Source organism: Anastrepha obliqua, chromosome 5 (genome assembly GCF_027943255.1).
Source record: "Anastrepha obliqua isolate idAnaObli1 chromosome 5, idAnaObli1_1.0, whole genome shotgun sequence".
Taxonomy (NCBI): domain Eukaryota; kingdom Metazoa; phylum Arthropoda; class Insecta; order Diptera; family Tephritidae; genus Anastrepha; species Anastrepha obliqua.
The window spans coordinates 4,259,172-4,286,237 of record NC_072896.1 but is presented as its reverse complement, the minus strand read 5'-3'; the positions used below and the strand labels follow the sequence as shown (position 1 = coordinate 4,286,237).

At 36.5% G+C, this 27,066-nt stretch overlaps 1 protein-coding gene across 1 annotated transcript in view; it reads right to left on the bottom strand.

Annotated features, from left to right (window-relative positions):
* The window catches only part of LOC129247286 (uncharacterized), a 236,754-nt gene that overhangs the window by 77,995 nt on the left and 131,693 nt on the right, over positions 1–27,066 (bottom strand). The window contains exons 3-5 of the mRNA XM_054886346.1: positions 25,526–25,570; positions 15,826–16,116; positions 15,293–15,368 (exon numbers count right to left, since the gene is read on the bottom strand). Coding sequence (XP_054742321.1) covers positions 15,293–15,368; positions 15,826–16,116; positions 25,526–25,570 — 412 coding nt within the window. The remainder of the gene's footprint in view (positions 1–15,292; positions 15,369–15,825; positions 16,117–25,525; positions 25,571–27,066) is intronic.

Genomic DNA, 27,066 nt, shown 5'->3' with positions numbered 1-27,066 from the left:
TCTGCGGTAATAGCCCTAGACATTTTCTGAAAAATAGTTTAGTAAAACACTTTAATCGTCAAATAATTTTTAAAACAGATTTTTGTACTAAACAGGGGTCGAATTGGCTAACGAAAAAAAGCTGCGGCTTTAAAATGGTGCACTAAAATTACATCTATTGGGAAAAGTAGCTCCAATCTACATACAGTACTTTTATGAAAAAAATAGTCTAGCTTAGATTTTACTTGGGTGATGAATGACAGATGGCAAAGGATCAAGGTCTAATAAACGCTTGTGTACCAGATACCTAAATGATGATTTGTGACCCGTGCTTTTCCCAGATACCTTAGGAAGTGGTACTCTGTGCGAAAATTCACCAAATATTTAAGAAAATCAATGAAAATCCTGACGAAAAGATATCCCCTTCGAAAATCAGCGAACAAATCTTCCATAAACTCCGCAAGATTGGAGGCCATCGACCTTAACAAAACCGCGCTTGTTTAGACAAATCGCTCTATTATTGTGGAAAGAAGTTTTCACTTACCGTGCCCTTACTCAATAGGCGACACTTTTTGATAAAGTTTACAATTCACATTTGGTGGGATCTAAGGAACGTTTTTCATTATGAGATTTTAAAAGCCTGGGGGCTTTCTTTAAGTTTGCAAATCGCGCGATCAAGAAGCTAATGCTCGCTCGTTTTAACAAATCCAGGGAAAAACTATTTGAAAACCTATTTGCAAGCATTAAAATAAGATGTCCTATTTCACTTGCCATTTATCCCCAAAATAGTTTTCTACTGTTTACCAATTTTCTTGAGGAATGTTGGCTAACCGGGCCTACATACATCCTTTTCATGCCTCGAAAAAGTTGAACATTTTTAGGATGATATTAGAGTTTTACAAGGAGGTTGGGGGGAAAAGCATTGGTTGACGAAAAATGTTTAAAAAGTATCTGACCTTATTCTCTATACCATGAATATCTCATGAAACCAAATTTAAAAAAATGTACACGCAATCATTCGAAAATTATAACTCTTTAATTTATTTAAATACATTTCGAGCAACTATAAAATTGTTGGTGAGGCCTTTTACAAACCTTAGAATATGTCATTCCCACGCCATCAATTTACTTACTTGTTTTATGCTTTGCTACATTTACGCATTTATATTTTTAGAATTTTGACCATTTATTTCCGCTTGCTTTCCAAAAATTCACTAATCACCTTTTGAAAAACAAAAAAACAAAAGTAACAAAAAGAAACACGTTTCGAAAATACCCTGCAAAAGCAGAATTTATTGCTCTCTCTTCAAAGCGAAAAACAAAGCATACTTTCGTGCGCTCACATCATTGTTGGCGTAAGCTGGTAGCGCTCTATGCTTTAACTCCCAAATATTTGTATGTACAACTGCACAAATTAATTTCTGTGTTGCAATGAATGCAGCTGTTAGCAATAATTTATTGCCGTCGGGATTAAATAGCAGCAAATTGTGGAGAAAGAGTAATTGCTGCACCTGACCATTTATTTGGGCAGAATTGCTGTAAGCAAATGCAGGTGAGTGATATGGACAATGGAAATGGAAAAGAATAATTTGGCTTTTTTAAAGGATGATATTAGAAAAAAAATAAATAAAAATGGAATTACGCCAAAACTAAAACCTTTCGGGCAGACAAATTGTGAACATTAGTAGTTTTTCCACACCAGCTGACTATCCTCCCTTGATGTTGAAAGTGCAAATGCAAATTTAATGCAAAATATGCTGCAAGTTTGTTTGATTATTTCCAATTTCCCTCCAGCTGATTTTTATTCGCAAGCTGATTATCAGCTCTGTCTGATTGATTCGCATTTTCGAAAGTTTATTATCCTTCAGAACTAAAAGGAGGGTTATTCTTTGTCTTTTGTGCTTTATTTTCCCTTTTTAATGCTTCTGCTTCTTGTGAATTAAAACAATTGCGTGCAACAATTTCGGTAGCAAAAGTTTCGTGATGATTTGCCGGAGAGTTTGCATACGAAATAAGTTTGACTGCTGTAATTTCTTCTTTATTGGCTTTTCATTGATTTATGTGATTCAGCGTTTGATGAAAAAGAAGTGGATTAAGTAAAATAATGCAGATTTATGGTTTAGGGTTCATGAAACAAAAGTTCATACTGAGTTTGTCTTTTTGTCCTCGCAGTAATCGAACCTAGTTTAGTCTAATCAATGGATATATGCATGAAGAGAAAAATACACAACGCTTCATTTGTCATTATTCAGCACTCAGTAGGAGCAGACTGAGCGCCCTTAGCTGAGCGTTACTGCGTTAATACCCTGTCAGAAGCATTCTAAAGATTTGGTAATTGGTGAGATTTTTTCGAAAATCTATTTTTGGTTTTGCCAAGGTATTCATAAAGTGTTTAAAAGGGTTTCATAAATGTGTATTTCACAATGGCTGTAACTTCGAGTAATATATTATATTTTTTTATAATTTTTGAATCATAAATGTTTTTGGTGAGACATTCCGGTTTCATAGGTATATATTGTACCTGTAATGGCCGGGGTTACTTCAGAGTTATACTCTTGATTCGCTATCTTATTTTCTGGCATGAAGTCACGATGCACCATATCATTGTGATCGAAGAAAAAAGTGAACAAAACCTTCATATTTAACTGAATTTGGCGTGATTTCTTTGGTCTTGGTCTCGGTCACTTCTCCCCACTATCATGGGAGTTTTATTTTAGACGATATTGTACGTCTGGAAATTATTGACGTAAATTAACTGCTGTTGAGCTCAAAATGAATATATGAGAATCCTGATAAGAAAATCCCCAGCCAAACTAAAATAAGTTTAATTTTTTTTATATGCGAAAAACCACTAAAAACATAATTAAAAAAATTAAAACTTTAATAAATATATACATAAAAATATAATGTCCACATATGTGTCTTGAGAACACCTATACCAATTCGAAAATGGGATACACGTAGCCTGCGAAGCCTAAAACTTTTATTGAGAAAACCTTGTATAGTCTGCTATACAGGTAGTTCGTTCAACAACTGTAACATATGGATAAGTTTTAAAACAAAATCAACAAATATTACTCAAAATCATGATGAAGAGCAGGCTTTTCACAAAATTTCAGTTTCATTGATCACTGAATTTTTGCATAGGTGAGGTTTGGTTGAAACGGTTGTCCATTGTAATATAGGACACACTCAGGCTCATGGCCTATTGTGATGCCGGGTCGGGAACTAGCCCCTATCTCTCCTGAAACCAGTGTGTGCTATTCAAAAATTTCGCAAGATCCTTAATTTCGACAGAGTCAAGGTCTTCTAATTCGTTGAAAAAATGTCCGCCCAAAATGGTGAGTATACGTCTGGACAGAGCGGGACAGTGATACAGAAGGTGCGGGATCGTCTCTTCTTCGTCTAGACAGCTTCTGCAGAAGCCATGTGTTTGCACACCCATTCTCTGGGGGTGCCTATCGATTAGACAGTGCCCCGTAATAACTAAAATCAGTGTGTTAAAACTGTGCTTATCTCTTCTTAGTAGAAGTTCCGTGCGGTTAGCATTGAGAGTCGACCACATCTGTCGGGCTATTTTGCAAGTGGCTTCGTTGCGCCATCTTTTATTCGCTACTCTGATAATTTCCTCGCGGATACGTAGTCTACATGTTTGCAAGGGTATACCTTTATCATTATCTATGTACTCATCAGTCAATTTGCTACCGATTTTCGCTAGTTCATCGGCTCTGAAGTTCCCCCCAATGTCACAATGGCCAGGAACCCATGTTATCATAGGTGAAAAAAAAAATTGAGTTGATTTTCCTATAAAAACAGTATAAATAAAGGGTGGTTAAATTTAAAGGGCCGATGTTTAATGTAAACCACACCTAAACGTCAAGTTTTTCTGCATTTCATGTGCTATTTTTAAATTTCAGACAGACTCAATTTGAACCATGGAAAGACACACAATTGAGCAAGGCGTGAAAGTTATTCAGGCTTATTATGAAAACGTGCGTTCCAAGAAAATCATCTTCAGTGATGAGGCACATTTTCACCTCAGTGGATTCGTCAATAAGCAGAATTGCGGCTGCCGCATTTGGGCGAATGATAACCCAAGAGTGATTGCCCAAAAACCAATGCACCCACGAAAAGTGACTGTTTGGTGCTGTTTATGGGCCGGCGGCATCATTCGGCCGTATTTTTTCCAAAATGAGACCGGTCAGGCAGTTACTGTGAATAATGTTCGCTATCGTGAGATGATAACGAACGTTTTATGGCCCGAATTGGAAGATATGGATGTGGACGATATGTGGTTTCACACAGCTAACGAAACAATGGCTCTTTTGCGCGAAAAATTTGATGGCCGAATAATGTCACGTCGCGGCGATTTCAATTGGCCGGCAAGATCATATGGTTTAACACCGTTGGACTTCTTTCTTTGAAGTTATTTGAAAGAAAAGGAGTACGTCGATAAACCAGCAACAATTCAAGAGCTAAAGGATGAGATAATTCGGCACATTAACGGCATAGAACCTCAATTATGCCTCAGCGTCATCGAAAATTTGGACCATCGGATGGAGGTGTGCCGCAGAGGTCGCGGCGGCCGTTTGGCCGATATTTTGTTCTATATGTAATACGCCATACCAGTATTATCATAATAAAGAGAAGTGACAATAATTTCCAAAAAAATTGTATTTTATTCAATATCAACACCGGCCCTTGAAACTTTACCACCCTTTATTATGTGATCAAAAATCTTTGAGAGTACTCTTTGCACGATAGTTCGATATGCAACTCTTAACGTCAGAATTTCGAAAGAAGAATATAAGAAATACAAAATCATACAAAAGAGACTTTAAACCAAACTGGGTCAACTATTATGAATTGCAAAATATTCTAATAATAATACGCCAGCTGTTTGCTTTGAAAACTAATAATATTTCCGCAGTATATCATAACATTTTTTCCTATTCATTTGCTCAATGGGAATTTCCCGACATACACAAGTCAATTTATTTTCGTTGATACGTTAAAGCATAAACAGACGGCCATTAATTTATTTCCATAGAACAAAGCATGTTCGCTATGTCAAATGCGAGCAAAGCTGAAACCATTTCTCCGGCTAATAAACCCGGAAAAGGGGAAGATGCAGAATAAGGAGAGAGAGGAAGAAACACACTTAGAACACTGACAACTTTATGCTAACTTGTTTTTATAGCTATTGTTTTCGTGTTGTTGGTTTCATCGTTTTCTTGTTTTTATTGTTGTTTCTTTCACAGAGTTGCGGTCTATTAAAGTTTAAGTGCCTCCAGCAGCACACTGGCACACATACTAATGCAATACACGCTGATACAAAGCCATTATTTACGAGATGCCGCGAGCGGGAAGGTGCGGCAATGAGCTGCGACACAACTGTACATACTGAGAGTGCATGAAAACTAACGAAAATTGTCATTTGCATAAACTTGTAAAGAATTCACCACAAAAGCTGGTGGATTTGCGAAAAATTTCGCCATGAAAATTTACCCGATGGCGCGTTCCCACAGAGGAGCGGTAGGTAGCAGCAAAAGAGTGGAAATAAAACGGAACGAAAAAACTGTGCGAAAGATGAAAAATAATCCCCACTAAATAAATAAAATACCAGCAAAAGCTGCTTGCTCTCTCTTTCGCGCTCGCTCGCTTGCTAAACAATGAAGTAGCATTAGTTATGGCCGAATTGCCTCCAGTGTGCGAAGCGGGAATTTGCATGGGGCAAGCGGTTGGAAGGGGGGGAAGAGTTAAGTGTACAAAGTGATCGGTTTGCAGTACGGCGATGCTCAAAAGCAAACAACAAAGTTACGCAAAGTGATTGCCCCGATGAGGTAGCGAGCTGGTAGCTGTTGCTTTCTGTTGTTTTGTTGTTGTTGCACGCAAACTCTACATTCAGGTTTGCCCCAGCCTCGAGCATACTTTCCATACTTTCTCGCTATACCTACGATTTTTTGTCGAACACTGTGCGTTTGTGTGTGTTTGCTTGCAAGCCAACCGACTTTCGTGGCATTCCATTTTGATTTTTTCTTTCTTTTTACTTTTAGAATTTGTTTTCAATTTTTTTTTCTGTTTGAAAAACAAAGCCTTGCACAAAACTTTTAACCAGCTGATACCGCTTTGCATAGCGTGCTGTGCCTGCTTTTTTTTACACACACACACACACATACACATACGCAACATGGGAGACGGGAATGAATGCCTGGGTTTATTTTTGTGAAATAGTTTATTGTTGCATACAAACAGGCGCAGCATGCACAGCAATACATTTATTGGGGGGGCGATGGATTTGTGAGCTTCTTCTCGTTTCTGGTAGTTAAGAGTGCAAGGTCTGATTCAGCAGCATAGCTACATAGATACTTACAGTGTATTAGGGGAAGCTGAATGAATGCTAAGTTCAGTTTATAAACTTGAAAACGGAGTACTTGAGCTGCTCTACTAACTGTCACTTAAGTGAAGGCGCAGTCAAAAATAATAGATGCAGTAAAGCGAGAGAATTTCCAGCCTCTATGGAAAGCAGACGATAATTTTAATTGGCGTGGTAGTCGTGGCGGAAATAAGACACAGCGCGAATTTACGCGGAGATATGCAGAAAAAATAGGAAAAAATAGGACGTCATATCTCAGGAATCAGAAGTGAAGGGGATTAATGAGCTTTGTCTCATACTACGTGTTTTTGGTAAGTTCAGCTAAGATGCAGTGGTTACCACCATTCGCGGCTACCGAGAGGCACATCATCTTTGCCTCTCACACACTTTGTCCGTTAACTCGAAATATGGCAGGCATTTAAAGCAATGCTTTCTAAGATAGAGATGTCATACTTTTGACAGAGCAAGACAGCGCCGATGACCACCTTCTCTTCATCTCTATAGCTCAAGCAGATAGTTAGACGTTTATCATACGTCCTCCTAAGATTGTCTTAGGCTCAAATTCGTTTGCTTCCTAGTTTGCCAGTTGGCAGGCCGATAGGGCATGGCTGTTTAAGGCAGAGCTTGCGTTCAGATAGAGGAAAGTTTATGTTATGAGCAGAGCTTATTGACTAGAACATAATCACCTTCCTTGGCAGCTCATAAGGAGGTTCATACCATATTCGTCGCATTAATCGCAGAAATCTGTTTCAGTAAGCTTCTACATTGCATGGCTACTTTCAATGAGATGCAATTGAAATGGATCTCAAAGTATATTATGGTAGACTGCATTGAGAGCAGTACATATCCGAACTAAAGAGCCCCCTTCTTGTTATTCTTAACACAGGCAGGGGAGTCGTAGACGGAAGATCAGCGAAAGCAAAGCCCACTACCAACTTTATTACCTATATTTGGGCTACTGATGATTACTGCAGTAGATCTTGAACCCAGTCCCCTGATATTTTTAAATTTCCTCCTCTCAGGGAGTCTCGTAGAACACTTGATGTTCAACAACTTTTGGGTGTTCCAACGTAACCTCACGGAATAGCGGCCAGAGTTTTAGTGTGTATTCAATATTATTGTTTTGCAACTGGTTTGCTATTTGCCAGATAAATCTATTAGATGAAGATTGGAAGAAATGCCAAAGCCTAATTTCTAATAATCGGTTTTGTCACTACATCAAATTTTATCAAACTCTGATAATTCTGGAAAGAGTTTATTGCATTGTCGGTAATCATCCAGAGGAGGAAGTTTAATTTGAGTTCTCTCAACCCATAGAAATATTTACTTGCAGTTTATCACAGGCTGTATTCTTATGCTTTTATGACTAACCACAAAATATAGGGTTTTCCAATAACAGGTTCTATTGGTGTATGGATTGCGCTATCGAGAGAATAATCTCACAATTTTTTATGGCCGGAATTGGATGGTATTGCTCTGGACAACGTTTATTTTCAACAAGACGGCGCTACGTGCCACACAAGCAAAGAAACTATTGATCTTTTACGGGAAAAGTTTCCGGACCGTGTTATCTCTCGAAGAGGTGATCACAATTGGCCACCAAGATTTTGTGATTTAACACCTTGTGACTTTTTTCTTTGGGGCCACGTGAACGAGAAGGTCTACGCCAATAGCCCAGGGTCGATTTAAGACCTCAAAGAAGGAATTCGTGAGGCTATCGAGGATATAGGGTAGACACTTTGCAGTTCGGTAATGGAAAATTTCATGAAAAGGATATTGTCCTGTAAGCGTGGTCGTAGTGGTCATTTGCTTGATGTTATTTTCCACTATTAACGGCATACCTTCCTCTTTATAATAAAATAAACATCCGATCATTTATATTAAAAAATAGTATTTTCTTCGAATATCAAAATAACACCTCTTATTGGAAAACCCTATACTTAGAGACGGATAATGCATTGTCCTGACAACTTGACAAAAACCAACTTTTCTCCCTAAATTAAGTTATTTTACGTATGTATATTTCAAGTATATTTTAGGATTAAATAAAAAAGAATCGAAACACAAAAAAAAAAAAAAAATTGAAATGTAATCCCCAAAATTTAAAAAAATAACCGAGGATATATCACTTTAAACAACTTTATACTAAAATTTTCAATACTGATTAAATCTCAAAATTATTATATGAAAAAATTTTGCTTAATATTTTCGGCCTCCTTCTTATTGCACTCGACCATATAAATACACGGGTTTTTAGAAAAGTTGACGCCAATGTGCCAAATACTTTAATCACTTGACGTGGAGTCGCTCGCAGGTGGGATCTCATATAGTTGTTCGTATACGTAACATTGAGTGGATTTTCACACACTTTTATAAAAATGGTAAATATTGTAGCACAAAGTAACATAGAGTTAAGAATTGGAATCTAAAATGGCAGTTTTGTTTCTTCTACCCAAAAATAGAGTTAAGCTTCAAAAATTTATTTAAAGTGGCTTAGTCCACCTACACATATGAGTATTTTTATTTGGCACATTTAGTGCATTTTTCAAACGGCAGTTATGTATGAAATTTCCAGTTTCATTTTTCAACAACAAACAAATTCAGTTTGCGTTTTTAATATTCTAATTTTCAAATTACAAGAAAATTGCCGGAATCCATTTTTCTCTGCTTCAAATATCAAAAGTAAAACTTAACTCTTTTGAACATAAAGTTTTCTATGCAAATGTATGCCTACCAGCAGCAGAAACAGATGTTTATTGAGGGTAGTTGGAATTCAGTTTCTAGCAATTTTCGTCTAACGTATCTGCCGTCATGCCAATGCCAGCATTCAGGCAGGCAGGCAGGCAGGTAGGCATTTAAGTTCATTCAATTGCATTGCATCACAGGCATACGCGTAAACACATATACATAGGCACATAAGCGCATACAGGCATAGGTGAATGTATGGTTGTAAATTATTCAAGGTAGTTTTGCTTTGTTCCGAGTTCTAAGTAATTTTTTTCCTTAGAACTGCAAGTTTAGTTGAAATATATGCACGCACACATACACACATACATACGTGCATATATACGTAATGAATTTTCAACTGTTTGAAACACTTTTTGCTACAAAACTCGCACTGCCAAACGCACATTTCAAATTAGCAAACGTAGAACTTTGCGTTCGATTTTGAACAAATGTTTTTTCTTCCTTAGAAAAGTTTTAAGGTAGTTCAGAAAAAAAATCAATACTTTGTTGGAATTTTTTAACTTATCACTTTTGTTGCTGTAAAGTATTGTGAAAGCAGAAGCCAGTAGCCAATATGATCGGAGAAATTTCAAAGTTTTTTTGAGGGTTGTGTGGTGCATCAACTTCAAAATACTGGAGTTACTTTAAAGTGAAATTGATTTAAGGCTTAACTCTGTTTTGACGGAGGACAGGTTTGGTAAAAAATCCTCATCACGACCACTGGCTGTGGAGTCTAAAATATATAAATTTCTTAAAAGATTCGCAGGAACTAAAAGCAATGCTAAGGAAAGAAGCATGGACCTGCAAATAACTCTAAGGCAAGCACTAAATTTAGATAAAGTGCTTTAAGATTATCGATATTCTGATTCTGCATAAACCTTCCTTACACTTCGGTGTAGAAAGTTTGATAGAGCACCTAAGGGAGTTTACGAATTGCTCTAATACTCTCTTGTAGAAAAAATACAGACAAACATTTTCAATATTTTAATATTAGAATATTCAGAAAAGGCATACAGACTTCTAAAAGAGATTCAAGGTACCAGTTTGTCATTAGAAGCAAGAACGGAGTTTACTGCACTGACAACCCTTTAAATAACTCCCTGTGTCCGAAACTCCGATCGTCGTATCAAAATTAATAAGAATGCAATCAATACATGGTTTTCATGGCCTCGATTTGCCTCGTCGGGATATGAAGAGAAACAGGGCAGGTTTTTAAAGAAATATCGTGGATGTTGAATGCAGAATATGGAGAAAATATTTTATTCCGTTGTGCATTTTACACACAACCGATACCATAAGTGGAAAAAAACAGTCTACAAAACCGGGCAACATCAAAATGGATTAGTGAGATTTCGACGTCGAAATTTTTGATTTCATTACAGTGGAAATGTATTATTAGGGTCAAGTTATTAGATCAATCTTTCAGAGAGATATTTTTTTTCACGAATTTCGACATACTCTTGTGCTCACACAATCCAGTCACTTGATCTAACTAAATGATTTCCGAACATTCGTTTTATATGGAAGAAAATTGTCAACGTTGCATGCAAGGAAAAAAAAAAAAAAATTATTATAGAATGGCGTTCAAATCTGCATACGCAGAATTTTTCTAAGGATTCTGATTAAAAAGCTGAAAACCTTAAAATATACTTTTTAATTTTTTTGCTGGTTTTGCACAAAATTTGTAGCTTTGATTTACATGGTTTTTGCTGCAATGTTAATATTTTCATAAAAATTTACGAAGAATAGTTTGCGTATATTGTAGAATTATAAAGTGACTTTATTATGTGGACGCAAGTGTAGAAAATATTGTTTTCAGATGTGCCATTTCTTAAATAATTAAATAAATACTTATGTACTTACAATTATATTTGCAAAACATTTCAGAAATTTATTTCACTATTGAAATTGTCATTAAAATGCATTTGCATTTAGAAAACTATTCGTTTTCATCAATACCATATTTACATATTAAAATGCTGCTATAATTTTGCTCAATTTTATATGCGCGCATGCCTCAAAATCGTATAAAAGTAATCACATTTTTATTTTTTATTTTTTCAAAAAACATATTTACATACATTGATGATGGAAATTTAATAGAGATACTATGAATTGGTGATGGGAAAAAGCTTACCTCGAATTAAATGATTTAGGTTTTTTTGAAAAAGGAAAATGCGCAAATGCGTATTCTTTGACAAATTGAATGGCACAAATTTGTATTAGAATACACAGTTGCCTATTTTCACTGAAATTCTTTCAATTATTGCCCAAAATCAAAGTTTTACAAAGCGAAACATTTACGCGGCTATTTCGGACTTGAATAGTTAAAGCGCCCTTTTGAATACATTTTTTATTTTTTTTGTATTTTTTTTATTTTTGGTTTGTACGAAATTGTTTTTTAGCTTAAACAATTTTCGTTTGATTGGTGAGTGGGTAAAGTGGGTGAGCTTTGTATTTTCTCTTTTTTTGGTAACTACAGTTTGGAATGAATAAACCTGCAGTTTGCTTGTGAGCCCTCTAAACTGTCAATTCGCATGAATTCGATGAATTAGAGTGGAAATGAGTTTTAGTAAAAAAAATTAGAGATTTTCGACTGTGCAGTTCTAAAAGTTTATAGGTATGGTTATTTCTGTATGGGCTTTGTTGTAGTTGTGTTATGTTTGTTTTAAAGCAAAAGCGTTTTAGGAAATTATTGAGATAGGAAAGTAGAGAAATAACAAGTAAATTGTCAATAGGAACTCAAGTAATTAGCACTGCCTCTAGAGTAATTTTCTTGTACAATTTTTTAACATAAATAACACAATTTGACTATCAAATGACCACTTTACTTTTCTGCCGAATCGGCTATACTTAAGAGCTTTTGCACACTTTGCGAGATTTACAAAAATATACCACATTTCTCACCCTTTTCCCCCACTTTGCTGCCGCACCAGTAACTCGCCTCAATACATAAATTCAATTAAAGTGGCAAAAACTGCCCGCAAACGTTGAACATTAAATTACATAAATGCCAATAAAATCTGCAAACCCAATGCGCTATAAATTCTCTTGGTGGCGGCGCGGCGACTGTTGCCTGCTTGCGGATTTTAAGGCTTACCACCAGACTTGTCAGGTGGGACGGTAGGTTTGTGAAATTTCGGTAGTTCCTTCACACTGGTATCTCTGTATGTGCCTAAGTATTTATGCTCCTGTTTGCCGTATAAATACTTGCGCATAGCCAGTTAGCTGGCACTAAATTTTAAGTTGTCTATTTTTTGGGGGAAGTAAAATGATACTTACAGTTGCGAACTGTTGGAGTTTTACTCGCAGTTAAGGCTGTGAAAGGAAAATGTTATCCAAAATAGCAATTGAAAAATGAGTGCATAAATCAAGCGCGCTGGCGGTTAAACGAGTACTAAAAAGTATATTACACGCGCTTGATCAAGAGAAAATATGGAGTTAGGCTTGAGTTTCTGGTTGAAAAGAGGCCAATAAAGGGCTTAACATGAATAGCTTTAAATTATAAATTTATTTATAGTTTTTATTTGTTGTTTTTTTTATATAACTTCTGAGAACCAAATAATCGTTCTGCAAAATTTCGCTTTGAAAGCAGAAAATCGCTGAAATTGAAGCTAGTGGGCATAACTCATACGCCATGCCGACCCGTACACTTTACTAATGTTCAATACGAGTAACTCCTAAGCCACATTTGCTGTTCGATGTTTTGGGTTGGAGTTCATTTTGCCCATCAACAAGCAATACTTGAGAGCGCTTAACTTAAACTGTTCTGTTTAAGTTTTGCTGCTGCATCGATTTCACATAGCGGGTTTCCTATTTTTTCTTGAAATTTCTTAAAAATTGATTTTTATTCCATGAAGTGTTAATAAAACTTAAAAAAAAAATAATAATGTACAGAGTAATTTATAAAATTTAGTAAGTGTTCATTTAGAAAAGTTCCCTCCATATTTTTGCCGAATATGCAACCACAATCGTTGGTTTGTTGTAATTCAAATAGCAGCCAGATACGACTGAATTTCAGTATACCTATCAAGTCTAATATTTTTATTAGTTTTTCATTTACTTGAAACTTGCTTGAAAGGCAACCAGCAGCATAGGCCATCAGCCTATCAGCCTGAGTCAAGTCAAATAGGGCGTGAATGTTACTTCCGTTTCTGACCTGAAGTGGCTATTGTCCGAATACTTAACTCTCCACAGCGGATGATCTTCTGAATTCGATGAAGAACATTTCAAATCACTTTTGAAGGAGAACAGTCGCCAGAACTTGTCGTGAATTGGCCGAAAAAATGAGCTATGATCGGCGCACGATTCTCAAGCACCTTTATTCGATGGTGTTAATCGGAAAATTGGCAGCCTGGCTGCCTCACGAGCTCAACGAAAAATACAAAGAAAGTCGCCTTCAAATTGCTTCTTCTCACAACACAACGAAATATACGGTCATAAACATAGCTTTTTGTACCGAATCGTCACAGGATATGAGAAATGGTACTTATACATCAATATGAAGCAAATAAAGGAGTGGCTCCAGTAGATACGCCAAAGCCAAGAGCCAAGCCGGATCTTCATCCAAAGAAGATCATGGCATGTGTTTGGTGGGACTGGGAGGACATAGTGCTCCGGGAGCACAAGGAGCTTTACATTGCCTAGCTACATGGCCTGTTTGAGGCTATTCAACTGAAATGGCCTGATCGGCATGCTCAAACCATCCTGCTTAACGACAACGTCAGGCCTCGTGTTGCACAAAGCTGCCATTCAAGAGCTCGAGTGGGAGTTCATTCAACATCCGCCGTACTCTCCGGACCTTGCACCAACCGATTATCATCTTTCCCGGTCCCTGTCAAACCATATGAAGGGCATTGCCTTCGATAACAAAGCCGCCCTTAAAAACTGGCTCAAGAACTTCTTTGACACTAGACAAGGCAATTGGTCGAGAGTTGGGAAGAGATTGTAAACAGGAACGGTGAATATATAATTGATTAACTTATTGATATACTTATTAGTGTTTTGTTCAAATAAAAGTCTTCGGAAAAAACGCTACGAAGTTGTTCCCCAACCTAATACTTTTCAGAAAAGTTTCCATATAAAATTGTTTTTTCATGATGTTAAGTAGTAAACATTTCGTTATAAATCGTAAACTCAAAACTTTATCAAACTGCCATTTTCAACTGTCAGCACTTGTTTCAAATTTTGTTGATGATTTTTATTAATTATTTACAATTTAACTAAAAACAGAAAGAATTAGACAATTGAACCAACACCTAGAAAAGGAGGATGCACCAGCAAACACAAAAATGCTTCTCTTCAAATAATCTTAAAAACCGACTTTCTCAAAAACACATCAGTTTTGGATGTCCTGTTGTAAGTTTAACCAAATGAATCAGAAATTACCCAAATAATAATATCTGTAAGTGTCTAGGACGACTTTCGCGGTAACACGTATATCGAGCAAAGGGGGCACTCATTCGTCCAAAATAAAAGTAAGTTAGCTAAGTAGTCATTTGATAGTATTTTTAATACATATGTATGTACATAAGTATCATATATTTTTATTTTGAGCTTAGTTTATGCTATTAATTAGTTTCAGTAAAATATCCGTGCTAATTCATTAAATTCGGCAGAAAAGTGTTGAGGAAAGCGTATTCCCTATACTTTTTGGTCTTGCACATACTTTTCCAGAGTTGTTGGGCTGTTGAAAAATTGCTGTATCCATTAAGTTAGCGGTTGGTTCAAAGTAAGCTGTATAGTTAGGAAGCAGGGAAATGTTTAGACTTAGAGTAGAGACACATGAAGGGAGAGGGTAGTGAAATTTCGCTGCTGTAGTTTTCTTTAATGAAGAAATTTGATAGTACAATAATAAAGGAAACAATGCGAAAAGTTTTGATCTGTAAGCGTTGACATGTTTGTTGTTATTTGTACGTACATATGTAGAGCTGAATACTTATAGATACATATCTTTATAAAGAAGCACAAGAGCTTGAAGCATTTTATGAGTAGAGTAAAGAGTTAGTAGATTTGTATTTATTACCGCCAGAAGGAGGTATGCCCCTATTTTTTATGAGAGTGTGTGCGTGTGTACACATATGAATGAATTTTTGATGTCCTCTGTTTGAGGCAAAATTACAGCAACAACCACAATCTGTGCTTGTGTCACCTAGTTATACACAAACACAACAACAACTACTACAGAGGTTCTAGTATGGCGCTACTCACCCAATAGTTCCCACTCGCCGTTGAGCACGTAACTGCTGATATCACCGCCAGTTTCATCTTGTAATTGCAAGTCCAGCTGTTGAAAGTGCGGAGTATGATTAATAAATACACCAGTTTTCAATATGTTTTGAATGCAAACTCTTTAAAGGAACAAAATAAGAAATTAAAATTTCGTTCAAATTATTCAAAATCGTATAAAAATTAGTTGACTAAAAACATTCGCTGCATAAAGAATTAAATGCTGCATACTTCCTTCCGATGCATTGAGTATTTACAACTTTACTTGACCAGAATTTTTTTCATTTCATGGCATTTCCATCACCACAGCTGGTCACCCTCGTCTTGTCGTTTGGATTTCCACTTCCCGTGGGGAACACTTCATTCTCTCAATCCGATTGTTCACTTCATTTAACATTTTAATTTCTATATACATACATGGGCTTGTGTATAAATATCTATGGTACTGTGTGCGTTATAAGTATGTGTATGCGTGTGTGTACTTATGTGTTTATTGGTTGTCATCTGATTCAAACCTGAAATCCATCGTAAGTCCAGCTGCCGAACTTCATTTCGCAGCGTTGATCATCGAACGGAAACCACGTGATGTCGATTTTGCAAGTGGACTTGAAAATGCCTGGTGGCACATACAAGCACGAACCGTTATTGCGCACCACCACATTCGTTTGATATGTGCCATCGAAACCCTCGTCGGCGCTGTTGTACATCAGCACATCCGGTTTCCATATCCGATGCGGCGGAATACGTAAATCTTTAACACCGCCATAATCGGATGTATTCCAACGCAGATTCATATCGTTCCACTCCTGGAGGGCACACATAGAAAAAAAGAGAAAAGTGTGGGTTGTAAAAATGAAGGAAGCAAATATCTGAGCAAATAGGGTGAACCAATTACGTACCCAATGTGGTTGAAAGGATTGGGGGAGAGTGAAATAAAGTGAAATGAAATGGGGTGAAAAGAAATAAAATGTTGTGAGACAAAAAAGAAAAAATAATTAAAAAAAGATAAAATAAAATAAGATGAAAAAAAGATATTAAATTAAACTAAATACAAGAAAATTAATTAAAATCAAATAAAGATATTAATATAGATCAAAATAAGGTGAAATAAAATAAAATAAAATAAAATAAAATAAAATAAAATAAAATAAATTAAATTAAAATAAAATAAAATAAGATAAAATAAAATAAAATAAAATAAAATAAAATAAAATAAAATAAAATAAAATAAAATAAAATAAAATAAAATAAAATAAAATAAAATAAAATAAAATAAAAAAATAACCCCGCAAGGGCATCTCTCATTAGAGAGTTGACGGGCATGACAACCCCGCGGCCTCTAGTCACGACCCCGCACGGAAATCCCTCACCGAGGGGTGCTGGAAGTAACGACTCCACGGCTCCGAAGTTTCAGCGAAGAAGAAAACATACCGCTAAAATGCCTAACATGCCGGCTGTGTGAATGCATGTCTGAAGGACACAGTTAACCCAGAAGGAAATCTGTAAACCACCTGGCAGAAGGTTTAAAATGCAATTACCCGTTTCGAAAAACGGAGAGCCGCATTATAGAGGAATCTAATGATTGCAGCTGAGCGAGGATATTCGCTCAAGTGTCGGCAGAAGCCACGGCTGCCGGCGAGGGCTCTGCTCATCGACATCAGATAGCGGAGTCGCCAGTGGCACAACAACACGAAAACCCCAACACTGCGACAAGTGTTTCTCAAGTTAATCTTGGGACCACAAGAGCAGGCCGTGTTAGACAGCGTATTCAATAGACAACGGAAATGAATGAATATGTGCTGCGCTGCTACTACATTTCCACAAATTGTGAAGAACCGGAGTACATGACGACCTATCGTGAGAGAATGCTAGACCTGTTTCTAAGAAGATATAGACATCTGAATGGGAAGCTTACCGAAAATAGCCTTGCTACAAGAAAAAAAGCAATCTTCCAACACGAATATGTAAGAAAAGAAAAGCAAGAGGAAATTAAAAGTGCAATACACAACGAGCTACGAGTGGAAAGAAGTGAAGAAGAAATAATACCAGATATAACCGAGGCCCGCAACCCACAGCCTGAAAATTTAGCGGAATTCACCAACTTGCGACCTGAAATTAACTTGATTTATGAAAGTACTGAAAGCGATAGTCCAGAAACTAATGAAGAACGGAAAGTAAAAGACACTTTCAATAATTATCTGGCGAATTATGAAGGTATGGATCCTTTACAAAGACCAAGGATACCCCGATTAGGCGCATCGGAAAAGTTAAACGAAGTGCTAAAAACACTTAACTGAAAAATTCTGCCAACCTATGTGGACAATAGCACCAGCTTGGAATATGTTAACACTCTTATTTATGTTTCTGCCCTCACTACTGTACGATTACTGGGGAAGCACCCAAAGGTACAAACATTTAAAAATACAACAACGCAAAAAACATCAGTAGTTCCCAAGTGGCAAAGAAGACTCGAAACACGAATTGCCGGTCTAAGAGAATCTTTAGGGAGGCTTACTTCATTTAAGAATGGTGCTAGATCTAAAAGGTTGTGTAGGCATATATCTAAAATCATCACGCCGCTTAAACCTCAGACTATAGAACTTGACCAACTATCCGAGATAGTTGATAGGAAAGTGCAGCAACTTGCCGCTTACTCAAAACGATTAAGAAGATACTTCAAAAGTAATCAGAGACGGAGGGAAAACCAGCTTTTTCACAAAAATCAAAAGAGCTTTTATAGAAATCTGGAACAAAAAAGCAATGCGGAATCTCAGACATCGTATCCACAACAACAAGATATAGAGCAGTTTTGGGAGAAAATATGGGTACAAGCAGAACACTTCAATGCTGATGCGAATTGGTTAGCCAATGAAAAAGAAAAATCGGACAACGTAGCACCAATGCAGCGTAGCGACATTACAGCATAGGAAATAAAGATTAGTATATGTACTACAGCTAACTGGAAATCCCCTGGACTCGATCAGCTATACAAAATCTGGCTTAAAAAGCTTTCAGTAATGCATGAAGCACTCGCAAGATGCTACAACGAGCTATTGAAAAATACAGCTGTCATCCCAGAATTTCTTACAGCCGGAGTGACCTATCTCCTCCCAAAGGGCAAACCATCTGTTGATCCAGCAAAATATCGCCCAATTACTTGCTTGAGTACCACATACATGCTCTTGACAAAAATTATTGCTAATAGAATATACGAACATTGTGAAATTAACGGCATTTTATGTGAAGAACAGAAAGGTTGCAGGAAGTTCACAATGGGCTGTAAAGATCAGCTTATTATAGACACTGTAATCACAGGAGTAGCTCTGAGAAGAAGGCGGAACTTAAGCGTTGCTTTTATTGACTACAAAAAAGCTTTTGATTCAATGCCGCATGATTACCTATTAGAAATATTAAGAATTTACAAAGTCGATGCTGCCACTGTTGCCCTCTTTGGTCGCATAATGAGCAAGTGGAATACTAAACTGGTTTTAAATGGAACTGTTTCAAAACTAATTTCAATCAAACGTGGTATATTCCAAGGGGATGCCTTAAGCCCCCTATGGTTCTGCATTGGCCTCAACCCGCTTAGCAGGCTTCTTACACATAAGCAAAACGGCTTTACACTCAAAACAGAAATAAGAGAGCATACGTTCAACCATCTTCTATTTGTTGATGACGTGAAACTTTACGCAAACAAAAAGCATAAGCTTCATGAGCTGATAGATGTCACTAAAGCTTTCAGTGATGACGTAGGAATGGAATTTGGGACAGATAAGTGCAAAATAATACATTTAATTAGAGGTCAGCTTGATGAAACCGAAGAAAACTACGCAGTAGATCAAAATATTATTATAGACAACTTGCATAGCAGCGAATCGTATAAATATTTAGGATTTCTGCAACTTAAAGGAATCAACCACACGCTAGTAAAGAAAAACCTCATTAACAAATTTGAGGCACGACTGAAAGCTGTATTAAAAACTAGTCTGAACAGTGGAAATAAATGCAAAGCAATTAATACCTGGGCCATACCTCTCTTGACATACTCGTTTGGAGTAATAAAATGGTCTCAGACAGATATCCTTCGGATTGAAACGCTGATACGCACCACTTTTACAAAGTTCCAAAGCCATTACCCTCAAAGCGCTGTGGAAAGAATATCGCTTCCTCGAACCGTTGGTGGAAGAGGAATAATTAATATAGCGCGTCTACACTTCTCGCAAACTTTAAAGCTACGTACATATTTTCTAAGTAACGAGTCTCATCTATATAAAGCTATAGCTATGGCAGATAACGGCTTTACCCCGCTAAGTCTGATGGAGCAGGATTTCCCTGTACCTGAGGGGGTTAAATCCCCAGCAGAAATGATCGCAGCATGGAAGGCAAAAACAATACACGGTGCCCATCCCCATGATCTCGAAATGGAATGGATAGACGCACAATCATCCAATTTATGATTGATAAAAGGAAAACTATTTTCTGAAACAGAAGGTTTCGCAATCGCTATCCAAGACCGAGTTATTCCAACAAGGAATTTCCGAAGGCCGATACATGGCGAGGCAATAGAAGATAGATGCCGAAGGTGCGGCATTTACGGCGAAACAATCGACCATATAATTGCTGGATGTAGCGTCCTTGCCCCCCGTGAATATGTCATGAGACATAACAATATAGCAAAGATCCTCCACCAACAACTTGCGATAAAACACGGTCTCTTACAAGCAGAAGTCTTGTATTTTAACTATGAACCAAAGGCAGTCATCGAAAATGCAAATTTTAAACTGTACTGGGACAGATTTATATCCACAGACCAAACAGCAGCTGCCAACAAACCTGACATTATCTTGTTCGACAAGACAAATAAAACGATCGAAGTAATCGATATAGCGGTGCCCCTTAATCGCAACATCCAAAGCACATACTCCACCAAAGTATCGAAGTATGCAGCTTTGGCCATAGAACTGAAACGGATGAACAAACTGAGGGAAGTGAATATAATACCAATAATTATATCTTATACTGGATTAGTGCCTAAGCATTTAATAAAAAACTTGCAGAAGTATGACTGCCAAAATCTCTTAGAAGACATGGGATGTGTAATCTCCGGCAATAGCCGAGATGGATTAAGCTCAAATAAAATAAAATAAAATAAAATAAGATAATATAAAATAAATCAAAGCAAAATTATAGAAAACGCCTTTATATAATATGCCTTTATCTGTTTGCTCCGTTTTTAGGCTTCATATCTTAATGAACTTATTTCATATTCTAAAAAATGTTTCTCATATTTTCTCAAAGATGTGGTGGTAATTTTTGAATCGAGTTTCTTTTTCTCAAGTCCCATCAACCTTCATTCATTGCACATTATTTCAAAATGATGATCGCTCTTAGGTGTGGTGGACGAAATAGAAATAAATTACTGCTAATACCGTTCGTTTACTCTAAGTTGGAATACGAACTTGATTAAAAAGTTCTTGGGATATATTCGGAAAATTCAAAATATAATTAATCCCTCAAAAGTGATATTATCGCCTTCACATTACTCCACATCAACCGCAACGCACTTATATCAGCGTTTAATACAGTACTCGAAACATTTTTGGAACTCTATTTCCAGTATAACCATCTGAGCCGGCTTCGATTTTTCCATTACTTCCTTGCAGCTATTAGAACGCGTTCTCCGTATTGTTTTAGTGGTTTTTTGACTCGATCAAACAGAAAAAATCGGAGGGAACATGATCAGGTGAATTCGATGGCTGTTGGATGGTATTCGTTTCATTCTTGGACGACGATTCACTGATAATGAAGGCACTGTGCGACGGTGCGCTACCATCAGCTGTCCTACAAATCGTTTCTTTTTTTGTTTAATGGATCTATCCTATTCCTATTCCTTCTTATAGCCCCCACTTGCTATTACAATCAACTTATGGTTATTTGAATAGAGAAAAACGCTCTTCCGTATCTATGGTTGCCCTTTGTGTTTAATTTAATTCAAGGACACATTGATTGTAATTAATGAATTCTCTTGTCCTAGTGAAAACTTTACGAAGCTCTTACGCTTTTAGTCACAAGATTTTAAAAGCAGATTTCACGCCCAATGCACTTAATTTTCCAGTTCTTCGTGAATTTAATGACAGCCCGAATTCCATTCAAAACAAAAAAAATATTTGTCGTTTTTATAGAATGCAACATATACATTTATGAATTTATTGATTATTTTAGTCATAATTCTTTTATTTATTTTATACAAAAAGTTGTATTAGTAGTAGTAGTATAATTAAGGGTCACTAAGAACTTTTGTGTTTTTGATTATAAATAAAGAAATAAATACCCAGCCGAGTGCTTGTTTACTTGGTTGCACAAAAAAATCTCAAAATTAATTAAGAAAAAAATAGAGCAAAAAATAAATAAAAATAAAGTAAAATAAATTACCTACACAGAAATTAATGGATTTCTAGAAATCCACATTTTTCTTCTGCAAGCAATTCAAGTATATTCAGAACAGCCATCTGAAGCAATTTTCTTCTATTTCATTATTAATATCAATATTCTCCATTTATATGCATAAATGAATATTTTTACTTACAGACTCTTTGTAGAGCTTTATAAATATTTTTGTAAAAGATAATAACAACAAATAGCCCTTTATTGATTCTAATTGAAAAGTCACAATACACTTTACTTAAGTGCTGCCACACTTAGGCACTGCAGAATTATTAGATCTACACATTTTTCAATTATTGCAACATGAAACTAATTTACTTAATCGAGACAGAGGAAAAAGTAAGTGCGGGTAGCAAAAATTTTCCAAACGAATTGGTTAAATTGAAGTATTCTCAGGCATGGACTGCTGCTAGGGAGCACGTAAGTATGCACACACACATATACAAGTGTACTTGGGCATCTGTGTATTATATTCACATTTGAGCTCTTGCCGTAGTGGTTGTAGCTGTGTACAGTCAGTGAGCTGATGGAGAAAGCAGTTTGTGGGGTAGTGGCAGATGCGGTTAACTGCATAAAATATTTTTCAAACAAATATGTGAAATGTGGCAAAAGCAGCAACAAATCGATGAGGTAGTAGATGTGAGACCACACGGATATGCCATGGCTTAGGTACAAGTGCGCTTGTGTGCGATTACACAGTGCATTCCTTCACTCGGCTGCTGCCTGTGCGCCAGTACGCCAGTACGCCAATATGCTAGTATGTAAATCTGTCTGTCTATCCGCTTCTTGCTGCCGGGCATGGCGTGACATGCTATGCGAATTTTCCATTATCACAAAAATGCAAACAAGATAAGTTTAATGCATTTCCGTTAACCACAGAGTGCAGCAATAAAACCAACAGCACAACAACACAACAGCAGTCGTAATATAGCAAACTGCAACAACAACAAAATTCTTGTCAACAACAACATCCAATGTGCATAATACTGTTAAGTGTATTTGTGCTTATAAGTAACCGCACTCCGCCACATGCGAACGTAATCCAGGATATTGTCAGTTGGTTAAAGAATTTGTTTGCATTTGCTCTTCATAACAAAAGCAAAAAACAAAAAATATTTGCTCTTTGTCTACGGTGCTCTGTATATGCGCTTGTGTGTGTATGTGTGCACGGCTGTGTGCATGCTCCAATTTCACTTTTCAGTTTTCGCTCGAAATGTCAGTTAATTTGCTCTGGAATCAATTGGTATTTTCCTACCAAAATACGCCATTCAGTTTGCATCGAATTGGCAGGATATACAGGAGCAGATAAATAACTTTGAAAACACACTCACACACCTTTACCCCGTTGTAGGTGGTGTAATAAAATATTAAATTGGCACCACTTTTCATGTGGGATTTGGAGTGGAAGTGAGTGTAATTTAAAGTGAATGAGGTTGATATTTGGAAACTACTCAGCAGCGTTTAGAAGAGGCAAGGAATTAGGTCAACAGCCAATTTGGTTAGTTGTTTGCGAAAAGCGAATTAAAGTTTTTTATTTCTTCTTTAAATGAGGAAGTGAAGCAAGCAAGCAAGTATTTATGCAGAAATTTTTGATGAAAAAACTAGAAAATGGCAAAAATTGTATTAATTTAAATTAAAATATCCGCTAATGCGAAACACCGTGAGTAACTAATGCGAGTAGTTATAAGAAATAAATAAGTTTTTTATTTTATTAGGCTAGGTTAAAATTTTTGTCCATAGAGTGGGCACACTTGGACGAAGAAATCAAATTCAACTTTGTGATACCCTTGCAAAGGAGGTAAGGTGGAAAAAACCGATAGAACAAATGCAGAGAGAGAGAGAGAGAGAGTAGAGGGGTGGCGGGATGGAGGGGGTAGAGTATTCGTTGAGTACGAACGATGACTGAGCTACGATTGTGCTAACCGATTTAAGCTGCTGATGAAGCTCATCAGGTTTTTAATATCAAGGACTACTCTGTCAGCAGGCGTAGCAAAGAAGTGAGAACCTATATGCCTAAATCCAAACCCGCAACAGCAAGGCAGTTAAGGAAAAAGTGCTGGGATGACTCCACCCCATCCTCTATCCGCAAAAAGAACTCGAAATAATTTCAAGTCTCACAGCATGCATGCCCCGCGGATAGTGTCCTATGATTACACCTACGACATTCGTTAGCTGAGATTTTGTCAACTTCTGAAGCTCTTTCGAACGCCTCCGATCCACACGTGGCCAGAGGGATCTCGCGACCTTACAAGTTTGTGTACTTGATCAGCGCACGCTGAGTTAAGGGGGAGGTAGGGTTTAGCGCTAAAAAAAAACACTTTTTTTGTGAATTTTTTACAGAAATATGGCTTAAGATACTTTAATAAAATCAGTTACATGTTATTGTACATCTTTTCAATAAGTTTTTAAAAAATATTAATAATAAAATATTGACAAATAAGCCCATGACAGAGTTTTTTTGGAGATATGTTTTTCGAGAGGTGCTCTGCGGTGCCAATCGGCATTCGTCGTAGAATCATCTGAAACTAAAAAAGTCGAATTTTTCAGTTAAAGTATGACGTAATGCTCCCCCCTACATTAATAAATTTTTTTTTTTAATTTTTGTAGTTTTGGTGGCAAAAAAAACGTAAAACGAGCATTTTTGGCGAAAAATTTCGCCATATTTGTAAGTGAAAAACCACCTTAAAAAACAAAAAATAAAAAAAAACAGTGTAGGGGGGAGGTATTTTTGATTTAGAAAACGTGTGCCAAATTTGAAAAGAATCGGTTGAATAGTTTCGGAGTTGTGATTGGCACCGACTTTTAAGAAGTCGTTTCGGGAAAAACGCGTTTGAAAAAATGACTCTGAGAAATTATCGATGCTCCGCATTCGAGGTAGAGTGCCTACAAAGGCTATAAGTTTGAGAGTTCTGCTCCGATCCACTTAAAATTTTGACACAACATTCTTGAAATGATTTACTATAAGATGAGTGAAGAAAAAAAATTTCGATTTTGTGAGGGCTTCATACCTAAGGGCTTCATACCTTACAAACTCGTAGATTAATAATTTGAAAAATATATATTAACGTAGTTAGAAAAACTAATGCTCCAAATTTATACTCGACTTGTTGACTTGACGCTCAAAGATTTGAGAAGTTAGTTGAGTGCACAGCTCGCATGTATTGGGAAATTCAACTTCAAAATGGCTGAATTATTTATGCAGATAGTTCACAAGTTTCGAAAACTATTGAAATTTTTGTACTCACTAGGAACTAAGTGAGCTCTGCATGTACAAAAATCATATCAAGCTAACATTTGCTTATTTACATTTTTCAAAAAAAATTGGAAAAGTGAGGTTAGTATCAGAAATGTTTTTAATATTTGCAGTAAAAAATTATTGTAATTATTGAAATGCCCAATCAATTGGGTAAAAATTAGCTTTTGAAAAGGTTCGAGTTCTCTGAAGTTTACGTCATGTAGTTGATGTTGGTGTTTTTGTGACAAGCTAAGGGCACTAATTTTATTTTATGCCCATCAGAATCAGACCTTCGTACAATTTTAAAGACCAGTCTATGTGCTAAAAAATATATGTATCTATGCCGTTTCGATGATTGCAGGTACTGTAGGTATTAATCATTCCCAGAAAGTTTCAAGAGTCTTATCTTTATCTTAATTTTTTTATTATTTATTTTTAAATGAATGTATGAAATAATTTTGAATTTATTAATTTTTTTCCACCTAAGATGAGTACACATTTTTTGCTAAGATCGCAAGTCATAAATATTTACTCACCAATTTCAACCAAACATTCGTGACGAGCAATTGATTCTTCTCATCCTGCAAATATAGAAAAAACGAAAAATTCGGTGTTTATTAAATATTTTGAATTCAATATTATAAAAAGTGTCTTAGAAACTAGCTAAAAATGTCCATTGAGAAATTGTAAACTGTTTTCTTTTACCTTCACCCACTTCCCTGAAAGTTTTCAAACAAATCAAAAGTTGTTGCCACAAAATGGGAAAATGAATTTTCCAAAAAAGTTTCAAGTTTAAAATTGTTCGCTGGTGGGAGTAGCGCTTTCCAGAAATCACATACGAGCAGTGCTAATAGAAAACTGAGTACGAGAAAAAAACATCTTTAACAGTCACAAACACACAACAGACGCAGCAGTTTCATCCGCAGCAGCAAACGAGTCATTAAGCTTCACATCCGGGAAGCCACTCTCATCTTGCTTCACTCGCAATTCGCTCCACACAGCTACTGCTAATACTTCCTTGGCAGTCGTCAATCAAAGGAAGACAGCAGCGGTGCTGATTGCGATGCGCTTCATTAATCGAATTACAGAATTATCGGCGTCCAGTGAAGCTTGAGCGACATTTATGAAGAGTAGCAAAATTCAGGAAGTGTGAGGGGGAAATACAAAGGGAGATACTCGTATAATGAATGCGTAGTCTATGCCTTCGACGACCAACAGACTTTCTATAAAAGAAATATTGTGACAAAAAATATAAATAAAAAAAAACTCTTGGATTTCTTTGAGCACAGTTTGGGTGCGAGGCTAAACTTTTTAAATACAAATAAAGCAAGTTTAGTGTTTTGCGCACGTGTGTTTTGTCTCGCACGTATGTTTGTGTGTGGCTATGCGTATTTTGCTGACCAACTTGCGTATCTAACCCAATTTCCGACATTGCTTGATGCATTTCCTTTCCATACAAACACACACAGACGCGTGTTTGCTTCCGAAAAAAGAAAAACGTTTGCATTTATTGAGTTGGAAAGCTTTCAGTTTACGCTGCATGAAGTTTGGCTAGGTGTGTCTGTGTGTGTGTAGGCGTTGGGATATTTATCCCATCAACTCAGTATACAAACATATGTGTCAATTAGTCTACACAAAGTGAAAACTTGATTGTTTATAGTGACGTAGTGTTTTTCGACTGAAAAGTGAGTTTCAAATGCAATTTATTTGCTGTGTACAGCATACAGATTTTTTTCTTTTTAGCTCTTATAAGCGTTACTAAATCCTAACCTATTTTTTCAATTCGCGTGGGAGTGGTCGCAACTGAAAAGTGGCACTAAAAAGGCAATTAAAACGAGGCTACAAATGAAATTACCAACTTCAGTTAAATTTAATTTCATTAATTTAATAGAATCTATGGTTAATATGGTTATGGCGGCCGCCGTAGCCGAATGGGTTGGTGCGTGACTACCAATCGCAATTCACAGAGAGAACGTCGGTTCGAATCTCGGCGAAACACCAAAATTAAGAAAAAAAATGTCTAATAGCGGTCACCCCTCGGCAGGCAATGGCAAACCTCCGAGTGTATTTCTGCCAT